This window comes from Micrasema longulum, unplaced genomic scaffold (assembly GCF_059751315.1).
Source record: "Micrasema longulum isolate JH-2025_06_02 unplaced genomic scaffold, ASM5975131v1 h1tg001371l, whole genome shotgun sequence".
In the NCBI taxonomy this organism is placed as follows: domain Eukaryota; kingdom Metazoa; phylum Arthropoda; class Insecta; order Trichoptera; family Brachycentridae; genus Micrasema; species Micrasema longulum.
In genome coordinates this window covers 48,845-69,902 of record NW_028278557.1, presented here as the reverse complement: position 1 = coordinate 69,902, position 21,058 = coordinate 48,845, and the positions used below count along the sequence as shown (strand labels likewise).

The 21,058-nt window shown below is 29.9% G+C and overlaps 1 protein-coding gene across 1 annotated transcript in view; it reads right to left on the bottom strand.

Moving 5' to 3' along the window:
• Positions 1-21,058, bottom strand: part of Shaw (potassium voltage-gated channel shaker cognate w) — a 177,394-nt gene that overhangs the window by 130,977 nt on the left and 25,359 nt on the right. The window contains exon 2 of the mRNA XM_088235396.1: positions 6,319-6,436. Within this exon, the coding sequence (XP_088091522.1) occupies positions 6,319-6,436 (118 nt within the window). The remainder of the gene's footprint in view (positions 1-6,318; positions 6,437-21,058) is intronic.

The following is a 21,058-nucleotide window of genomic DNA, read 5'->3' as shown; positions in this document are numbered from 1 at the left end:
ATATTTGTAATATTGTCTGTGTGTATTGTGCTGAAAAAAGTGTCCGGTACAGAGCGACCTACTTTTATATGATTTTGATTCACAATGCACACATTTTTAAACACAACTTTTTTTCTGAGAAATATTTTGATTATTTCCCAATTTTCTTCGTAAAAAAGAACTAATTCAACCCTTTTGGGTGTTTCTCATCGATCTATCTGCAGGAAGAAGGAAAATATAGGGGTTTATAACTTGTTATTATAATATTGTCTGTATCCAGGCGGATTATGAATTCTGTTATAGAACAGTACATAGGTGTAAAAAAATACCAGAACCGAGCATGAGAAGATTACATTAGTCACTCAAGATACTATGTAATTATAACGCTAAAAGTATTTAAAATTACAAATCAATTTCAATATTTTAATAAGAACGAAAAGAAAATATCACACCACAAGTAAAAATAAAGTGCAATGCGTAAAAAACTGTGTTTTGAGTTAAAAATGAAATTTAGTAAAATTTGCAATGTAGCGCACTGTGCCAATCTGCCGTAACTAAAAAGTTAATTTTAACCGTACTTTAATATTGGAACAATACGCACCATCCCTCGGTAACTGCGCATATGCTATCTTCCATTTTCCAGGAATCAGCGAGCAGCCTGTTATCCACATGTACGTCAGTAACTATGTACTACCTACAATCTACGGAAGCTACCCTTCGGATATCTTTTTCGGATATTTTGGTAACAATAATGTTGTAATGGTTCTATATTTATTTAGTTTTTTATTGTTTACTTTTTAGCATAAACACTTAATAAATTATCTACTCGGCTCAATGTTTATTTATTGTAAATTAATAATATAATTTAACAATGTTTGAGTATGTCCAAATGCTTGCAGACTGGCTGGATTTCCTCCCTAGGGATTTATTCATATTTAAATTTATTTCAACAGAGAGAAAAAACATTTTTGAGAAAGGAATATGGAAGTTTTGGCATTTACAGGGCTTATAACCTGTCATTTGCTGGTTTAAGTGACCACTTTACTCACTGTGTAACATTCACCATTCTGCCCATGTTTGAACATCCACATTTCCTCAACTCTTCCATCTGAGATATGATGAGATATATTCAAACTATTGTTGAATTAACTACCTGGTAAAAGAAGAAGTATGAAAATTGGAAATGGTTTTCAAGCGTTGCCTAGTAGGTGATTTGGTTCAGCCGGATGAATCTCACCCACGTGATAATGGTTTTAGCTCTTTTACTTCACAAAAGTCAACAGATGGAAGAGTTGAGGAAATGTAGATGTTCCAAAATGGGCAGAATGGTAAATGTTACACAGTTTGTAAAGTGGCCACTTAAACCAGCCAATGACAGTTCATAAGCCCTGTAAATGCCAAAACTTCCATATTCCCTTCTCAAAAATGTTTCCCCTCTCTGTTGAAATAAATTCAAATAAAATGTAAAGTTGTAAGGCGATTGGTAATCCAAAATAATTCGATCAGATGAATCTCTTTACAACAATAAAGGTTTCAGATTTTTAAATTCACTAAAATCAACAGATGGAAGAATTAAAGAAATTCGGTTTTTCAAACAAAGGCTAAATAGCGAATGGAGAATGGTGAACACAGTGTGTAAAGTCGCCACATAAACAAGCCAATCACAAGTCATAAGCCCTGTAAATGCCTAGAATTCCACATTTTCTTCTGTAAAATGTTGTACATCCCTGTTGTCATTAGTTAACTATCGTTAAATGAAAAAAAATGCAATATTATCCATTTTGAATCTAGAAAAAAATGTCACAAAGTAGATGCTTACATAAATAATGAACGACTAACTGAAATTGAACATGTTAAATACTTAGGACTAACAATAGACAGACAATTGACATGGACAATTCATATCAACAATTTAATTAGCAAAGTGGCAACTTTATCGAGTCTATTTTTTAAAATCAAAAACTTTGTTCCAATAAAGGAAAAAATTTTAATGTATGAAGCATATGTTAAAACTAAAATATGTTATATGCAACTACTATGGGGAACAGGATATTAAAATGACATAAACAGACTACAAAGACAGCAAAATAAAATATTAAAGTTAGTATATGACCTTCCCTATCTAACAGCAACTAAAGAACTTTTTGAACAAACTAAACAATTAAACGTAACTGAACTCTTTAAACTAGAATCTTTAAAATTTATTCATAAATTAGCCACTGACGTAATTGTAGACGAAGAATTAAAACTTGAAAAAAATTGTAGTAAACATGAACACAATACGAGAATATCAGAAAAATATCATACACAATCTTTTAAAACGAGAAAAGGACAATCGAGACTTATAAACCATGGAGTGAAATTATACAATAAACTACCAGACAAAACTAAACAAAAGACTCAGGCAACCTTTACAAAAGATGTTAAAAATATTATTATTAACAGTAGAATGTGAATTTTAAAAGTGAAAACATTTTGTTAAATGTATGTAACCCGTAAGGGTTTATCAATAAAATTTAAATAAAAAAAAATAAATAAAAAAAAAAAAAATCAAATACCTATATTTCGTAAATGGGTTTTAGAATTCCAACTGTCCATGCATTTAGTAGCTGCAAGACCCGTTTTAATCTTTTTATAAAATGAGTTTTTTTATTTTTTTTCAAACAGTACACTTCATCTTCAAATAAAAACATAATGTAAATGGGGGCTAGATTTCTTACCGTCCATGCGCTTTGTAGCTACAAGACGTTCTGTAATCCAGTTCCTATCTGTTATAATTGAAATACATCATAATTGGAAACTATGAACTAGACTCTCAATCGTCCATGCGCTCTGTATAACATATACCTATTTTTCTGTACATATCGGGAGTAAAGCAGCTATTTGGTTTCGATTCATTAATTTCTACCTTATATTTACAGTATCCATTACATGATGGGTTAAACAACCCGTAAAGTAATGCAGACTAAAATTGTCAAATAAATAAACAATTAATATAATATTTTTACCGCTAATATTTCGTAATTTCTTTTACACTTATTATATTGAACATAATTATTGTATTAAGTATTAAGTTAAATTTTTGTATTAAGTGTAAACAATTTTTTTGGTGTGTGCATGAGTTTCTTACACTAATATACAAAGAAATTGGCAATATATGTATACACACTTTTTGTTTGTTTACCTAATAAAATAAATAAATAAATAAGTAATCTTTTTATTTATTTTTTATTCTTTTTAATCACTATTTTTAGTAAGACGGCAAGAAATCGCTGGACCAATAAGTCCGCCATTTTACCATGCATACTTTTGCTTGAATATTTTGTATATATCACAATACGTATTATGGTAAATAAAGATTTATTTTCATATTTGTATAAAATAACTTTACAATGAATTTATCAAATACATTTTGACAAAAAGCATTGTTTTTAAATGTTGGCATTGTCTTTTTGGAGATATCTCAATTACGCAATGAAATCTAAATAAACCCTTAAAATATTCTTCAAATTGCGAGGTCTGGAAGTTTCGTCAAACGAATACGATATGGGTATAAGAGTTTCCACTTCAGGAATATTTTAAAAGGAGATGTCTCCTTGTGTCCCAAGTTAAAGAGGGTAAGGATCGGCTTCATCAAACTTGCTTAGTACAATTATTGTATAAATGTAGATCCTTTTAGCCGTTTTTTCGCTGTCCATTCAATTCGTTCACACGTCCAAACCAATACAGCACCCTTTTCTTGATTTTGTCGATAATGCTTGTCTCAGCCTTCCGTAGTGCACGGATTTCGACATTCATGCACTTATCATATATCATTTTACAGCACATTTGCCGGAGAGATCGCATTTTGACAGCATTCAACTCACTTCTATGTGAACTGCTAGTTTTACCTCCAGCGACAAACATTTGTTTGCCAACGTAGATTTCAGTGCACCGTTCACCCTGTTTTCGGTACTCACCCTCCTTCCAACATCTTTTGTAGTCTTTTCATCCGTAGTAAACATACTTCCCAGATACGCAAACCCTTAAAGCTGATTCAGAATATCTCCATTCACACTGATCTCACATTTAGTTATACTTTCATCCCTTTCAAAAACCATTTCTTTCGATTTATCAACATTCATTAGCAAACCGCTTTTCTTGCGTACATCGTAGACTTTTGTTACCAAGAATTGCAGGTCTTCTTTGCTGCTAGCAGGAAGTACGGCATCCATATAAATGTAAAATGTTTTAATTATGTGAAAAAGTTAAAATTATTAAAAAAATTAAATGCGTTGGTATTCCACGATATATTAAAATGATTTGAAATAAATATGCTTTAAACAGACAAGCTGCTTGCAGTTTAGTTGAACTAAAAATTTTAATTAAAAAAATAGATTGAGTTTTATTGACATTTATAAAAAAATATTTTTTTCCTCCTATTTATTTAAGATTGTCACCAGTGGGCAAGTTTCTTCGTTGGTAAGATCATCTGACTGGTGGGAGACTAAACAATTTCTTTTATTATATACAAGTGAAAGCGGGAAGGGGAATTCTGTTTCATTGGTAAAATAATCAGCACATTTAGTTTAGGTTCGATTTCCGACACAGATGATATGAAATATTTAATTGAAAAGGTGTTTTTACATAAAAATATTTCAGTCTCAGATTTGCACTCTCGCCTGATTTCATTATTCGTAACCTGGGTTACGAATAATGAAATGAAATAATGACTGGTCATTTTATTTTATTTTATTAGTTGATAAGATCAAGAAAGGGTCACTGAGATAAGTTTGTCATGATGGTAAAAATATGGTAAAACAGATATATTGGTAAGAATAAGTAGTAACATAGGACGAGAGTGGCCAAAATGACGTGGCATGATCAGGTAAACCAAAATCTTAGGTACGGTCATGTCAAAAACACACACAGCCGAAGGGCATGTATTACAAGATGTATGAATGTGGAAGAAGCTAGAAATGTACTTCAACATAGACGTGTGTGGTAGTCCACCTTCTCTGTCTACTCCAACGGGGAAATGGTGTGATGATAGTAGTAGTAGATATATTTCATAGTCCCTGAACTGGCGCCTGAAACGCAAGGCTAATCATCTACGATACGCTGCAGTTGGTGTATTAAAGCAGTATTCCATGCACCATTAGGTGCTGAAACGGAATGATGATGATGAAAACAGAAATTTTCAATCATGGTTTTACTATGTGTTGGCTTTTACTACTGGTTGGACTAGAGAGAGGTAATTATTCTTATGCTGATATAGAGTCAATGTTAAATATTTCTAGTCTACAAAAACGTAGAACTAATATTGATTCCATATATATGTTCGGCATACTAAATGGTATAATCGATGATCCATTATTACTGGTACTAGTTAAATTCAATATTCTGACTCGTAGGTTGAGAAACCATGAAGTACTGTTCATCGATCAGTACAAAACAAACTATGGCCCTAATTCTCCAATGTCTTGTCGTATTGTTAACTCAAGACAAAATCTGGACTTTTTTGTTCAAGTTTACAACGATTTAAATAAGCACTAAATAAATGGTATAGATCTTGTCACGATGTCCCTTATGTTTGTTAATGCTTCTTTTTTTCTTTTTTTAATGTTTTAAACTATTCTTTTATTGTAATATTCAAACCCTATAAATTGTAAACATGGACAATGTCCGTTAATAAATAAATAAATAAATATATTTATGGGAATAGCTTAGTTTAAATTATCTCGATTTGTTTTAACATAGAAGGAAAATATTTTTGAGAAGGGAATATGGAAATTTAGATATTTACAGGGGTCGTATTTTTTGGTTTTTACTCGTGTCTACAACCAGGACATAAGCTGGTTTAAGTGGCCACTTTTTTACACTTTGTAAAATTTGCCATTCTGCCTATATATAAACGTCCAAATTACCTCAACTCTTTTATTTGTTGATTTTTGTGAAGTAAAAGAGTTAAACATTTATTGATGTGAGTGAGGTTCACCTAATTGAATGACAAATAAGGTCCGAAGTGACAAGTTTTTGCTAGAAGTTAGATACAAAATCATAAAAATTAAAACTAACCTGAGTATATGTCATCCAACAGCTGACTTCTGGTTTTTACTCGTGTCTACGACCAGGACATAAACTGGTTTAAGTGGCCACTTTACACACTGTGTAACATTTGCCATTCTGCCTATATATAAACGTCCAAATTACCTCTTTTATCTGTTGATTTTTGTGAAGTAAAAGGGTTGAAACCTTTATTGATGTGAGTGAGATTCACCAAACTGAATGACAAATGAGGTCCAAAGTGACAAGTTTTTGCTAGAAGTTAGATATAAAATCATAAAAATTATAACTAACCTGAGTATATGTCATCCAACAGCATGGCTCCACTTGGTTAGCATCCAGTCCCCAAAACTCCAGTTCTTCTTCGAAAAGGGGACCACAGACGTCAGTTGGGTAGTGAAGCTTACCAGTCCTGCAAAAACAATAAATTAAATAATTAAAAACAATGACAAAATGTCTACTGTCACACAAATCATAGCCCAGTTGCTTCAGTTCTTACTTTAACGATTGCATTGGTCGCGTGCAATTTTAGACTAATCTTGTTTAATGTGCAATATCATTTTACCTTAATCGTGACGTCCATCAGTATAATACGCGACAGCGTCAAAATATTCACGTACCTGGATCACGCACGACAAGGTATGGTCTAAGGTCTCTGCTATACCTTGCTTGTAGCGAGTACAACAGGCTACCGGAGTCCTATAGAACGTCAATAAATAACTGTATTCATTTAAAAAATTACTACTTGAGGAGGTACGTGGAGGGTGAAATTTAGTTTTAAGTTCTTTTTTCCCTTAAATATTTCTTTCTTGCAATATGTAAATATAACAATTTTATTTTTAATTTTTATTATGGATTGTTTGAAGGATGGCAAGCGGATGTATAATTTGTATCATATATTTGCTTGCTATCTTATTTCAGTTTTTATGTACATATTATTACTTGTTACTTTATTACTATTTGTTGCTATATTATTGTTGTTAACATACCTATATGTAAATATTTTTCTGTCCCAAAATGAGTTTGTTGTAACTCCTGGGAGTACAAAAAAAAATTTTTATGATTTAATAAATAAAAAATTTAATTCGGAATTCCAATAAAATTTTCTCCAGTATTTGTATTCGCCAGTGCAGTGTCTTATCGCAAATATGAGATTTGTTGATTTCCTGTGTTTGTGTATAATTTTCTGATCACCAATGTTTATTTCATAAAATTTGTATAAACCTCAGCTCTTTTGAATAGTACAAAAGCGTTCCAAAATTTCGGTTTGATATTAGTTTGGTTTTGGTTTGGTTTTTAGTTTACCAACAAACCTGTAACGGACGGTTTTGGTTTATGCTTGCAATTCTAGACCCGAGTATCTACAGCGCGTTGTATTGCGTAATCTGCAGCTAACTTCGCGGTTAAGCCAGCGGCGTGTTATTTATTTTATTTTTATTAACATACACGGCATAATTGCCTTTTACAAATTTATAATATAAACATATAAGGTTTGATATTTTTTAAACTACATATTTGCACTCAAAACTAAGGAACAATAATCAAGCCTAAAAATTATATAACATAATATTTAAAAAAAAAAAAAAGTTTAAATAAAACAAAAGTTTGAAATAAAAAGTATACGAGAACTTTAAAAATTAATAATTAATATAAAAACTAAATTAAATTTTAAACATAATAAGGTTTATAATAAAAATATATATAAAAAAAAAAATTGTTATTGCTTTAAGGTATAAACCACCCTTATTAAAAATCGCACATAAAGGCCAAGTCATGAATTATTAAATAAATTATCTAAGTGAAATTCATAATTTGAAATTAATAAAAAAATATACACATGTATACATATGTTTTAAAAAAAAAAAGCTTTTATGAAAAAAAAACTTGATGTCCTTAGTGACCAACCGAAACAAGATTGAGACCAAAACTTATTTAAATAAGTTAAAAGCCATTTTAAAACGCCCAAAACAAGGCGTTTTTATTGTTTTACCTTACGAATTCATTAAAATAAGCGTTAAATAGAATACACAATAAAAAAAAGCTAAAATTTAATAAGTAAGTTTGTATATTTTTAGCTCTTTTTGGTTGGTTCTTTTTTCTCATAACTTAAATGTAACATTTCTTTAACGTATGCTTTAGTAACTTTAACTTTTTAACTATAAAGGAATAAAAACAATATATATGGAACTACAAACTATAGTTAACAAATCACATTATCAGTTTCATTTTTTCTTTGTTTACTTTGTCGGCTGCCACAGACAGAGTAAAGAATGAATACACTTGAAATTTTAGCATACTCGTACTTCAAAGGCATGTACACCAATATAAAAACAAAATTATAATAGGACTCTCCAAACCCACGAAATAAAAAAACCCCGTTGTTTTCTGAACACACTTCGTATACTACGGGGATGGTTAAGGTGAAAGTGTATTTTAGTATTTGCATGTTGGTGTAGTAAGTGTCCTGACGAAGAGACGGGTACGTCTCGAAATCAGTAGACATAAAAAGTCGGTAAGAGGTAATATACTAATATTTCCTTACATTCACATAACAGTAGTTGGTTAAATGTAATAGAGAAATTTTGATGACAATTAAAAAGTTGGACTGCAGTGCACAGCAAGTTGTAAGCTGCTACTCTACAAAATAATATATACTCTACATTCTCTGTACGTCTACTGTAGATTTTACAACAGCTTCGATTGGTTTTCATTAACCTATTTTTTGAACAGTTTGAAACGAGGGAAACCTGGCTCATTTTTTGTAAAAAAACTACTAGTTCGAATTTTATATGAACAAATGTTTAACGAAACAGACGTTGGACTGGAAATCGGTTACAGATAAACTTATATTGATTAAGTAATTCACTTGTTGACAGTGTAATTAGTTTTATATTTTTTATTGGATTTATTTTAAGTATTTATCTCTTAAATAAAAGTAGGTATGCATACGTAAAATCGACTGATTCAGTATGAAACAACAGACCTTAGTATTAGATGAACTCTAAACTAAAGTACAGCGTATAACAAAAATGTATGTAGTTTTGTGCATCTAAACGGAAGAAATGTAAGTTATAAATAAACGAACGATCTTCATATTTCAAATACAATTTGAACTCAAGTGATGCATCATAAAGTATCAGAAAACGTTAAAATAAACGTGACATAGTAGAAAGTAAAATATATTTGCATGTAGAGTAAAGTACGCTTCGCAAATTATTCGCTACACGTTTACAAAGTTAACAACAATGCAATTTCAATCGGTTACCTTTATTAACATATTAAAACAGAGATGAAGAACATTTTAGATAAGCTAAAATATAAATCTAGGCATCTACAGGGCTTATGACCTGTCATTGGCTGGTTTAAGTGGCCACTTTACACACTGTGTAACATTCACCATTCTGACCATATTTGAACATCTATATTCCTTCAATTCTTTCACCTGCTGATGTTTAAGAAGTTAAAGAGCTAAAACGTTTATTAACGTGGGTGAGATTCGTGTAATTGAATTATTTGACCTACATACTAGGCAACGCCTGAAAAAAATATTTTTTTATTTTTATACTTCTTCATCTCTGTTGTAATATGTTGATATTAACAGCTTCCTAGGGAGTTGAATCCAGTTCTTGTCAACAAAAATTTGGACAAACTCAAAATACTGTGGGTTACCTTTATTCTAAACTATCAATCGGCGTCTCGTCCACATCAAATATTGGATCGTATTTCTTATAAAAATCTTTATGCATTTTTTGGTGGTTTTAATGTAAAAATCGATTAAAAATAATAATATGCTACAAGAAGAGAACTACTTTTTATGGCAAGTGTGAGCTTTATTTTATTTTGTTTGATGATCATTTAACTTTTTTAATTGATTTTTTTTTTGTCACTGGATGTAATTTTATTAAAAATGGTTGCCAAAGCTAAGATCACGCATGCGTTCTCTAAATAAGATGTATATAAAAAGATACATATGAGGAAGAAGGAAAAAAACAAAAACTGATGGGAAACCAATGAATGATCAAACAGATGATCAGATTAGCCAACAAGACCTCAGCTTCCGTCTTGGCAAAGAGGTATACCTTGAGACACCGGAAATTGGTCGGATGGAATTTAAGATGTAAAACATGGTAGCATGATGAACCAACTGACTACATTTTTAATAGTTATTTGCGTACGAAAAATTAACAATGTATTACATGCGTACTTTTACCTTCTACGAAGGAATGGTTATTTTACCTAGTGAAATGAGAAAGAGTAAGCAAAAAACCTTTTTTTTATGTGAATTTTTTCATACTTTTAGTATTGTTCATTTATTATTGTTATATTATTTTGTTTCCAAAAATATTGTATTTTCATACAACTATAAATGTTGATAGGTTTTTTGATTACAGAATTTATTAAAATAAAAAGTTTGTTAGGCGCGGATTTTTTTGTATTTTATCCTAATGCAATTATTGATTTCATGTATTTATTTAACTTTACAATACGCCCAAGGCACATTTACAAAAATTATATAGGTAAGTATATAGTAAGTCATAATTTTAAAAATAAGCAACACTTTTTTTGTATCCACGTAGAAACAAAAAAAAGGACGCTGCAATGCAAAATGAAAAGTGAAACTTTGCATTGTAAAAATAAATAAATATGGAAATACGAAAAATGTTAGAATTAAAAAGAAAATTGTAAAGAATTTAAACAAAAAAAGATAAAAATAGTACACGTATAAAAACATTGAATAAACAAATTAATGCTTTTCAGCACAATAAAACTGTTGTTTTCACAAACAAAAAAACTTTGTTTACAGCAAGTATATGTAAGATAATAATATAATATATGGAACACAAACATATTTGATACATTAATTTCAGAAAGAGATAAGGTAATAATAATACACATCAAAAACAGAAAAAAAAATGCATGACAAAGAAAGTTTTACTATGATTTTAATAATAAGTTATAAACAGTGCATTTAGAAACGTTTTAAAATGAATAATTGTTGTAGTAAAAATGTCTATATCACAAGTAAATTTGTTAGCTAAAGAATGTAAACGCGAAATCGGAGAGTTTTGTACATAATTAGTTCCTTTGTATGTACAATTCACATTTGGAAAAAGACACTTTAGAAATGTTATTTATATAACTCTTTTATGTGATATATAACTTATAAAACTCCTTTAAAGGAACGAAAATAGATATAATCTGGTTCCTACTGCTAAATTATTAAATGAATACGAAACACATTAAACGACAAATAATTCTAATAAAATCATGAGATAAAAGTTCAGTTTAATGTTCAACAAAACATCAAAGCAGAAAAACGACCCTTCTTCAAGATATTAAACTTGTAATATAAACATTTTAAGTGAGTAAGTAACTTCATAATTAAAAAAATCGTACCGCTGATATTACGATGCAAAAAGTTGGTTTTGTTCGATAGTCAAAAAGATGTCGCTAGTTTTTTCCATACTTTCATTTTTTATGTAAAGTAACAGGCATGCGAATGTAGTATCCAAATTAACGAAATCAACTACCTATAGGCAGAATGGTGAATGTGCACAGTGTGTAAAGTGACCATGTAAACCAGCCGATGTCATAACGTAAGGTCTATAAGTGTATTGAATTTAATTTTGGCGGCCTTCATGGTGTAGTAGTCAAGACGCTTGACTTACGCAAGGAAGGTTCCGGGTTCGATTCCCGGTGAGAACACAAAAATTAAAATGTGATTTTTCTCAAGTTTGGTTGTTCTGTAATGTAATTCACCACTGGAATTGGGCCTCCTGGCCTGTTGTGGTGCAAAAAAAAAATGAAATGATATGAAATAAATTTATGTAAATCCCGCTTGGGAGTCAAAATATTATTTATATATCATTTAATTTTCCTTAACTTAGTTTTTTAATTAAATTATTTTTTTATCTCTACATTTACTTTATGTTTTCCTTTTTTTATACTCCTATTTTCCGGTAAAATATATTTATATCTATATTAAGTATTAAAATAAAAAAATAAATAAATTATAAAACTTTCCAATTAAATTTATATCTCTATTCACTTCGACACTATAGATTTTGTAATATATATTCTAGATTTAGTAAACCAATGCACAGTCCATGCTTTTGTGGTATTTTTGTTATAATAAATAAAGTGAGTATGTAGTAAAAAATATGAAAAAAAAATTCAAATACGTAAATAAATGTTATAATAAAATATCTATAAAACAATATTGTTATTAACCGCCTTTTTTTATTTTATCTACCAACCTTTAAAGCTACACAAGCTTTTTTGACAAGGTATAATCAAATAATGAATCTTATATTATTTAATTTTTAACAGTGATTCAAACAAATATGTTTTGTATTCCTTTTTTTATATAACTCTTTTGTTTTACAATAGTAAATTTTATAAAATAATATAAAATTATTTTTTTATTCTTGATTAACCTTGATATTACACGTGACGTAAATATAAAAAAAACAGAAATTTCATTATAAGGCAAAAATAAAAAAACAAAAACTTTTATTCATGTCGGAAATAACAATAGTGATAAATGCAACCAAAACATGATTACCATTCGTTAGGATTACCACGCACTAAATCCAAATGAGTTTGAAGAGTAACAAAATGGGTATTTCTAGTAGAGTTAATTACAGATATCTGGATTGGCTGGGGATTGGCCACTGCATGCAAATTGATGCAATTAAAATACCCGCCTCTAATTATCTCGGCCTTTTTGGCACGCCAACTTGCCTCCAAATGGACCACAGCTTTTTGGATTCAGGGGAAGATTTATTTTTGGAATATTTTGACGAAAGTGCATTTATTTATGCAGTTTATTGGATTTTTTGAAAATTCTCACTCATTTAGAAGTTCTACTGAATTTTTTATTATCTTAGAGCGAGTTATACACGGTTTCTCAGAACCATACCGCAAAGCTTCAGAGGAACATTGTTTAAGATGTGCTTCTTAAAACGTCCTAAGAAATATTTATGAAAGGTGCATTTTTTAATAAAAATAATTAAATTAACAACGTATGTGACCAACGAAGCGATACGCACCAGACGCGGACAAAGAAAGCGGCTGGGTATGTAAGGGGTTGGGGTTCGTGGAAGGAATTTTGTCCATTGTTCGGCCCTGAAATATCGTGTATAACTTTAGGACGTAAAATTGCTTAGCTTCTAAATAATAACGTGTTTTGATTTCAAAAACGTGTTTTGCTTTATGAAAATATTTATATTTATTTTTGTGCACACTGTGCAGTTGGTTTAATACAATTATATTATTACAAAAAAACATAAACCTAGCACGGCACCGATTACGTACACAACACTATATATATATAATACAAATAGCGGACCCGACAAAAATTGTCCTGCCCAAACGTTGGCTTGCCTTGGAAAAATACTTTTTATTGATAAGTAAGTACTTTAGTACTTGTTTGTGATTGAATTTTAAAACCAAAAAATTGTTAATATTCAAATATTTGATTTAGGTAGGTACTTGTTTATGGTTAATTCAAAAACATAAAATAAATATTTTTTCAAAAATAGCATTCTTTTTGCAAACGTCAAACGCAGGTCTTCTCACCAACAGAGGGGTATACTTATGTAAGAATACGATTTTTGAAAATGTATTGAATTTTAAATTATTTTAGTAAAACCAAAAATCCAGTAACAACAAATAGATGGGTAGAAATTATGAGGAATTTAATGAAACAATCTGATTAAGATCCACAAAAAACAAATGTTGTTTGTAAACATCCAAAAACAATATTTTTTTACACTCAAAGAAACAACATCTTTCCTTTTTTTGTAAATGCATTCTCCTCTGATGCAACTCTGGTAGATCGATAAATAAAAAAAATTATGCTTCCAACTTATTTTTAACATATTCGATTGAAGATTTTAATATCTAACACGCACAGTGCAAAGATCTATATTTCTCTGAAAACCGCACGTAAATCGATTCAGCCGTTTAGGAGGAGTACGGTGACATCACACGTACAGAGGAGTATATATACATATAAAGATTTCTTAATAGGACAACAAATTGTAACGATAATAATATGATTGACTCTATTTGTGTTGGTATCTCCATTGTTGTGAAATATGGAGTGTAGAGTGAGGCTTATGGAGTAATGTGTGTAAAATGTGGTGTTTGTTTTACATGTTTGGTAGCTTTAGTATTTTTTTTCTTTTTTTTCATAACGGGGTTGAATATTATTGTAGTCAACTCAGTTTTCGTTTTTAGCGGAGAGTTGAGTCGCTAAATAAGTCAAGAGCTTGCGTTTTCTCAAATTGCTCTTCCTAATAGAAAATTCTGAGTTGCTCTGGTGTTGCATTTGTCGTTGCTCAGTAACGTAATATTTCTAGTGCGACAAAGGGAATTATCAAAATTCATTTCAGCCAGCAAATTGGCAAAATCGATCTGATTATTAGGTTCAGTTATAAATAAATAATTGATCCGCAATCATGCGCCTTTTGTGAAGGCAAGGTAAGTGTAGATAACTGAAGCTAAGGAATTTACATTAAATTTATTTTATACTACACCTATAAAGATGATTATTCCAAACGAAAATATGAAACAAATTATTTATAGATGGCGCTTTAATTTTTTTTTTTATCAAAAAACGCCATTTTTACGATTATTTTCAATGGAAATTTTACAAAACTTGATTTGCGGAAACTTTATACTATATTGATTGTTTCAAATACAATAACGATATAATTTAGATTCTTTTCACAAAATGGTGTACAAAACAATAAATAAGATAAGTTATTTTATTTATTACATTTCTTAACTTTTTCTTCTAATACCAACTGATGCTGCTATACAAGGTTGCAGTGGGAAACAGTGATTTTATTCGCAGGTAAGCCATAAAAAATATAATTTATTTGTATCTTCATAGTAAGTACATAATATAATGTAAGCGATAAATACTATAAATTGCTTTTTTTCTGTGGTTCTATGTAATACAACAACTCTTACCCATGAAATCAACTAAAACTTTGTGATATATTATATTGTGTGGTTATATTATCCATTAATTTAACAATAAACTAATATCAAAGTATATGAAAAATAGCACAATGAGTTCAGTCAGTATTAGATACTCTCATTACGACTGAAACGAGCTGATTTGTTCTAGAAGTGAATAATGCCAAAAACAGCCGCGTCGAGCGCTACATGTGTCATATGTCAAAAATATCATCTCAAAGAAAAATAGTTCTTAAAAATAATGTTTCAGATGCTGTTTTCCAAATTGAGAATCTCCGAAGAATTCATGTAATCTGCAAGTTTACTCTAGGAGAAAAATCCCGTCACTGGGTTTAAGATGTTTAAAATATGGTACACTTATTTTTATGATGAAATAAGCTGGAGTAATCGGCTAGTTCTTTGGCTCATTGCAGGCGCTGGGCGCGCTTTATTAATATTTTTATTTATATTTGGAGAAAAATACAAATGGTAGCAAAGATTTATAAAAAAAGGTAATTATTTGTTTGTTTTTCTGTAAATAAAGTTATCGAATAACATTTTTATGTAATGTCAAATATAATGGTAAGCTGCGCAAAATCGCTTCGATACACGATTTGCTCCGGCAAGGTAGCTTATTTGTTACAGCGGTAACCCCTACCCCTTCTCCTACTCCAGTATCACGGGTGGTATTTTAAATCTTCTCTACCCCCTAGAGAGTGGTTATTTTAGGGATTTATATTTTTTTAATGCGACCACACTTTACTTCATAAAATGACCACACTGATGATTAAATGTCAAATGATGTATAAAAATGTTTTAAAACGGAAAAAAAACGAATACGGTTTGGTAAATTAAACATAATTAAGTGTTTGGGGGTAATGTTTAACGTCGCAATAGTGGTTTAAATGAACATTTTTATATTTAGTTACATTCGTTTAGTTAGTTTAAATTTGTTTGACGTTTAATAATCATTGTGGCCATAAATTAAGCAAAGTTAAGGTGCACGCAAAAAATGAAAATCCCTAAATTAATCACTTTCTAGGGAATAGAGAAGATTCAGAATACCACCACTGAAGTGTTTTGTGTACAAAGCAATACGTCTAACAGTTTAGCAAGTACAATCTGCCACCCTGGCGTGTGGTATTTTGACAGATTCATGCATATTCAATGTTTCTGTGCAAACCTTCTTGGTCTACTGCTACCCGGGTATGTTATGCGGTGTAATATATCAAGATCGACATATTTCAACAGAGATCGTTTCAAAAGAGAATATTGAAAGTCTAATCATTTAAAAGGCACAATCATAATTGGCTGGTCTTGTGTGGTTACTGATGAAACAAATAAATATATGTGCAGAAGTTTAAACATTGGAAAATTGTTTTCAAGCGTTGCCTTGTATTCAGATCTTTAGCTTCAGTAAAATCAACAGATGGAAAAATATGGATGTTCAAGCATAGGCAAAATGGTGAATGTTACACAATGTGTAAAGAAGCCACTTAAATCAGTCAATGACGGGTTGAAATGTTTAAAAAATTTGCCTTGATTTAAGATTTCCTAAAGATTAATATTTTTTTTTGCCCACACATATATTATAATGATTTAAAGCTGCATTGTATTGCATCTAAGCAAAATATAATTATTTGGAGATCTAGGGTTTCGAGAATTTTGTAATATTGAGTAGCACAGTTTTAATATTGTTTCGAGAGAAAATGTTTCTTAGTCTAGCAAATATGAAAACAATTTAAAAAAAAACTTCATTATAAACAATTATGAAATAAGTGCTCTCCCGAAACTGTAGTAGTATTTTGTAAAAGAATAAAAAAATGTGTTTTTTTCATTATAACAAAAAAAAAATATTTATGAATACTTAAGAAGTGTGGAAACGCTATGAAAATACAAATACAATAATATAAATAATATGCTAAGTGGAACAATTACGCAAATCAACAATTTTGGCAATAGTCATAAAAATTAAAAATTAATAAATTCACAATTGGTTTCTTTGGCTGCGTTGTTTTTCATTATACACCTGAATAAACCCATAAAACATTTACCCCAGAGGAAGCTTACCAAATGCACATTTACACAGCTTTCAATGGAAGTTATTCCCATAGTAAATTAAATATACCAAGTCAAATAACACGATTCAGCAGACTTCAGGGATGTTACTAAAGACGATGTTTCCTTGCAGGAAGTTCAACTCAATTGAGTTGCTGCATATTGCACGAGTACATTTACCAACATTACGAAAGCATGCAATCTTGAACCTTGTGACAGCAATTTATAAAATTATTTCGACCTACATAAATACAACTTCGAGAAAGATCTGTTTATTTCATTATTTTTTTATGAATTAAATTTAAAGTACAAAAATATATGCACATAAAGTAGCTGGTTGCTAAAATAAATATCTTCGACCTAACTTGTCAAACTTGTAAATCCCTTAATGTCATTTTTACAAGGGAGAATAAAAACTGTTTATACTTAAATAGCAAATTGTAGCCAAGTCTTTTTCGACATTTAAAAAAAAAAAATGTGACATTATGAATTCACCGGTTCGACATTTAAATAGATTATTTGAAATGTAAACCGAAGACGCAAAAACTAATATTTTTATCATTTGTGGACTTAAAATTTTTACAAGTTAGTGTGACGATATCTTCCAGTCAACCAAAAAACAGACTAGTCAAAAAAAATTGGTCAGTTTTCATAGTTAATTTAAAATATATATATATATATATATATATATATATCTATATATATATATCTATATATATATTAATGCATTGTTATTTTCGGATTGCAGTTATTTTTTAATGAGTATATAGATCTTGTACATATAACCTACTTATTTTTAAGATCCTTTTTTTTTACATCACATGGTAAGAAACTACACATCCCTCAATTGATTAAATTTTCGTCTAATGAATTGAGAGGTATGTTAATTTTTCTATGTATAAGCAAATTTGTACGGTCCCTCTCACCCATTCTAATATACACACCCACATATCCACACCCCTATTTTCACTCACTCCTTCTTTATCTTTATTTCTATGAATCGGGTTGTGGTCCCGTGGCTAGTTTTGCAAACTCACGGATTAGAGGTGTGAGGTTTGAACCCCACTTTACCACAACTTGATTTGCATGTTCTAATAGTGAGTTATATACACTCATTAAAAGTGGTCACCAAAATTGAAATATTTGGATACATTATACAAATCAAAATTATTTTTTTTGCAAAAAAATATTTCAAAACATATTTTGCGCCAATTATTGTTGATTTCCTAAACAAATCAATAAAATTTTAAAATCTATTATTACAAGTAAATAAATATGACGTAACCTTTGGCATTAACCTTTTTTGATTTGTGCTTTTTTTGGCTTTGTTCGTCACCACTTAGGGATGCGGGATTGACGTGAGATGAGATGAGATGAGAGTGTTGGCCGGGGATGAATCCTTTGGAGGTGTCTGGTAATGTCCACATGCTCCATTAAGAAGCGTCTGTGGAAAATAATGAAATGAAGAAAAAGGGGATGAAGAATAAAACTTTTATGCCATATTTTTATTATTTATGCTGTACATATTACTTTATACGATTTATAAGGGTTGTTTTGGGTTTTTTAAACTCGCCTTTCTTACTTTTTCTTTGTTAGTTTCTGGTTACTAAAAATAAACTGTGTGTTGCGTTTCACTGATTCTAAAATAATTCTGTTTTTTGTGTTATAAAAATAGATTATACAGCTATTTATTTTTACTTTTTGCAATATTTTATACGGTTTGCAAAAACATTTTCAAAATTATATCAGAAGTTCTTTGATACTTTCAGTAGGAAATATTTTATCTTCTAAATTCTTTCTCTTTTCTAGCTCCCCAGGATATTGGATGCAAATCAACTCTGATTCCGTGAAATAAATTTTCCTTTACTCTTTGTGCCAGAAGCATTGATTGCATTTCTGACTATACTGCCACGATATGCCACTAACTCTCCGAGGAGACACAAGGATTCCATATAAATTATTCCTTATCTCAAACAATCCTCAATATAAAGAGATTTATGCAGTTCACAGAAATTGGTAAAAACATAAAGAATGTATAATAAAATACAGTTTTGAAATCATGTTTGACATCTGATGCAATGCACTTCGATTATTTGATGCAATCGCTTTTAAAAATTGTTGATAGTTACGGTATTTAACCGGCTAGGTTTTTTAAAAATAAATAACATATACACGAATAAGTTTTACAGCTAAAAAAAATTATCAACATTTTGATAAAATTAACATTATCTTGATAGTTACGCAATGTTTTTAACCCCCTAGGGTTTTTTCTAAATAAAAAACATAATATAACAGAACTGAGCTGAAGAAAAATACTGTTTTATTTATAATGTACAAAACTTACAATTTTACTTCGTAATTCGTTTTACATAACTTTTTAAGTTGATTAAACTGAAAAAAAAATTACCGCGGAGAATAAGCTAAACTAAAATTAAATTTAAACACAATTCAAGTAGATCCAAATCTATATGTCTCAGTTTATTTTGATGAGCAACCGATTTAGTTTAAATAGTCATTAAATAAAATTCATAAGGATGATAGCGATAAGCCATATATTTTCATGTTTTTTTTCTTAGGAAAATAGGTAAGAGCGAATTTAAAATGGTATTCAAAAGTTTTAGGCGTAACAAACGAACAAAAAATGGATACTAAAGAAAATTAAACGTTTTTTTAATGGCACTTGATAAACGGTAGACTTTTCTTAAATGATTTTATCTTTAAAAATAAATAAGTTTTAACAAACTTTTAGTGATCGTCTAAAAACAATTACTGTTATTATTCTCTTTGATTCTGTAAAAAATGTTTTTAAGGAAGTTTTGAAAAAGTTTTTATGAAAACAAAAAAAATATCTCGACGAATACCAGGGCGAGTTAGAGTATTTTGTGTGCACCGAAGTGTATTCAATTTTGTAACATTTATTAATCTGCCTCTGTTTTTTTCTGTTTCTGTCTATTCGAGTGGTAAGTACGTTAGCTGGCTCTCGTGTATGAGGTCTTTGTTTTAATTTTGATATGTAAATTAAAAAAATAGTATAAAAAAAAATACTGTTTTATTTATAATTTTCACCAGCAACCGGGCTTCGTCGTGAACGACAAAATCTGATTGGTATGAGACTATACAAGTAAAAGCGCTCCGCCTAAAATTATATAAAATCATAATTTTAAATCCTCTGCTTTTATTTGTATATTAAAACATAAAAAAATAATATTGTTTAGTGTTCTCGGCACGGGTAACTCTAATTAGGCGAGGAAAACATAATTAAATATTTTTACTATTATTAAAATGTAGTTACACCAAAAAATGTCAGTAAAGAAACTCAATATGTTAGTTAATAAAAAAAAACAAACGTTCAAAACATTTTTGTTTATTAATTGTTGATTCAAAATTAGTGTTTAAGATTTATTTGAAACGCCGTTTTGATGTGAATGCAAATGGACATCTTGTGTTTTGTTCCATCTAATGGTTCATTCTTGGAGTCATGTAAGGTTTTGCTGCGACCAATATTTGTGTACTTTCGAGGGCCTCGTGTTCAAAAACTATAAAAACCACATTCAATCTATGGCTATGACTAAATAGTCAATTTTGTCGACTATCAGAAATAATATGTTGAGAGTGGAGAGGAGATTGCGAGGTGATGTCGTAGTACTGCGTGGGAATCTAAATTTTGGTCTTGCGTGGGCGCGGCGCGCGCTCGGTTCAGTTCAGTTCAGTACAGTTCAGTTGTGTACAGCGCAATTTAATTTCTATCATTTCAACTTTATTTCTGACAAACAAAACAAAAGAATCTCCCCATAACGAGAGTAACGCATGTGATTTCGAATTCACAAAATGAAGATCAAAATATCAAGAATACTACCCGATTATTTTTTCTTTGATTAAAAAATCTAATCATTTATTATTTCCTTACTGTGTTTACATTCTTTGTTTTTTATAGTAGGTATTTTTTAATGTGTAATAGCCTAATAGGCGTAAAAAACATCTACAAGTATTGTAAAAAAATAAACCA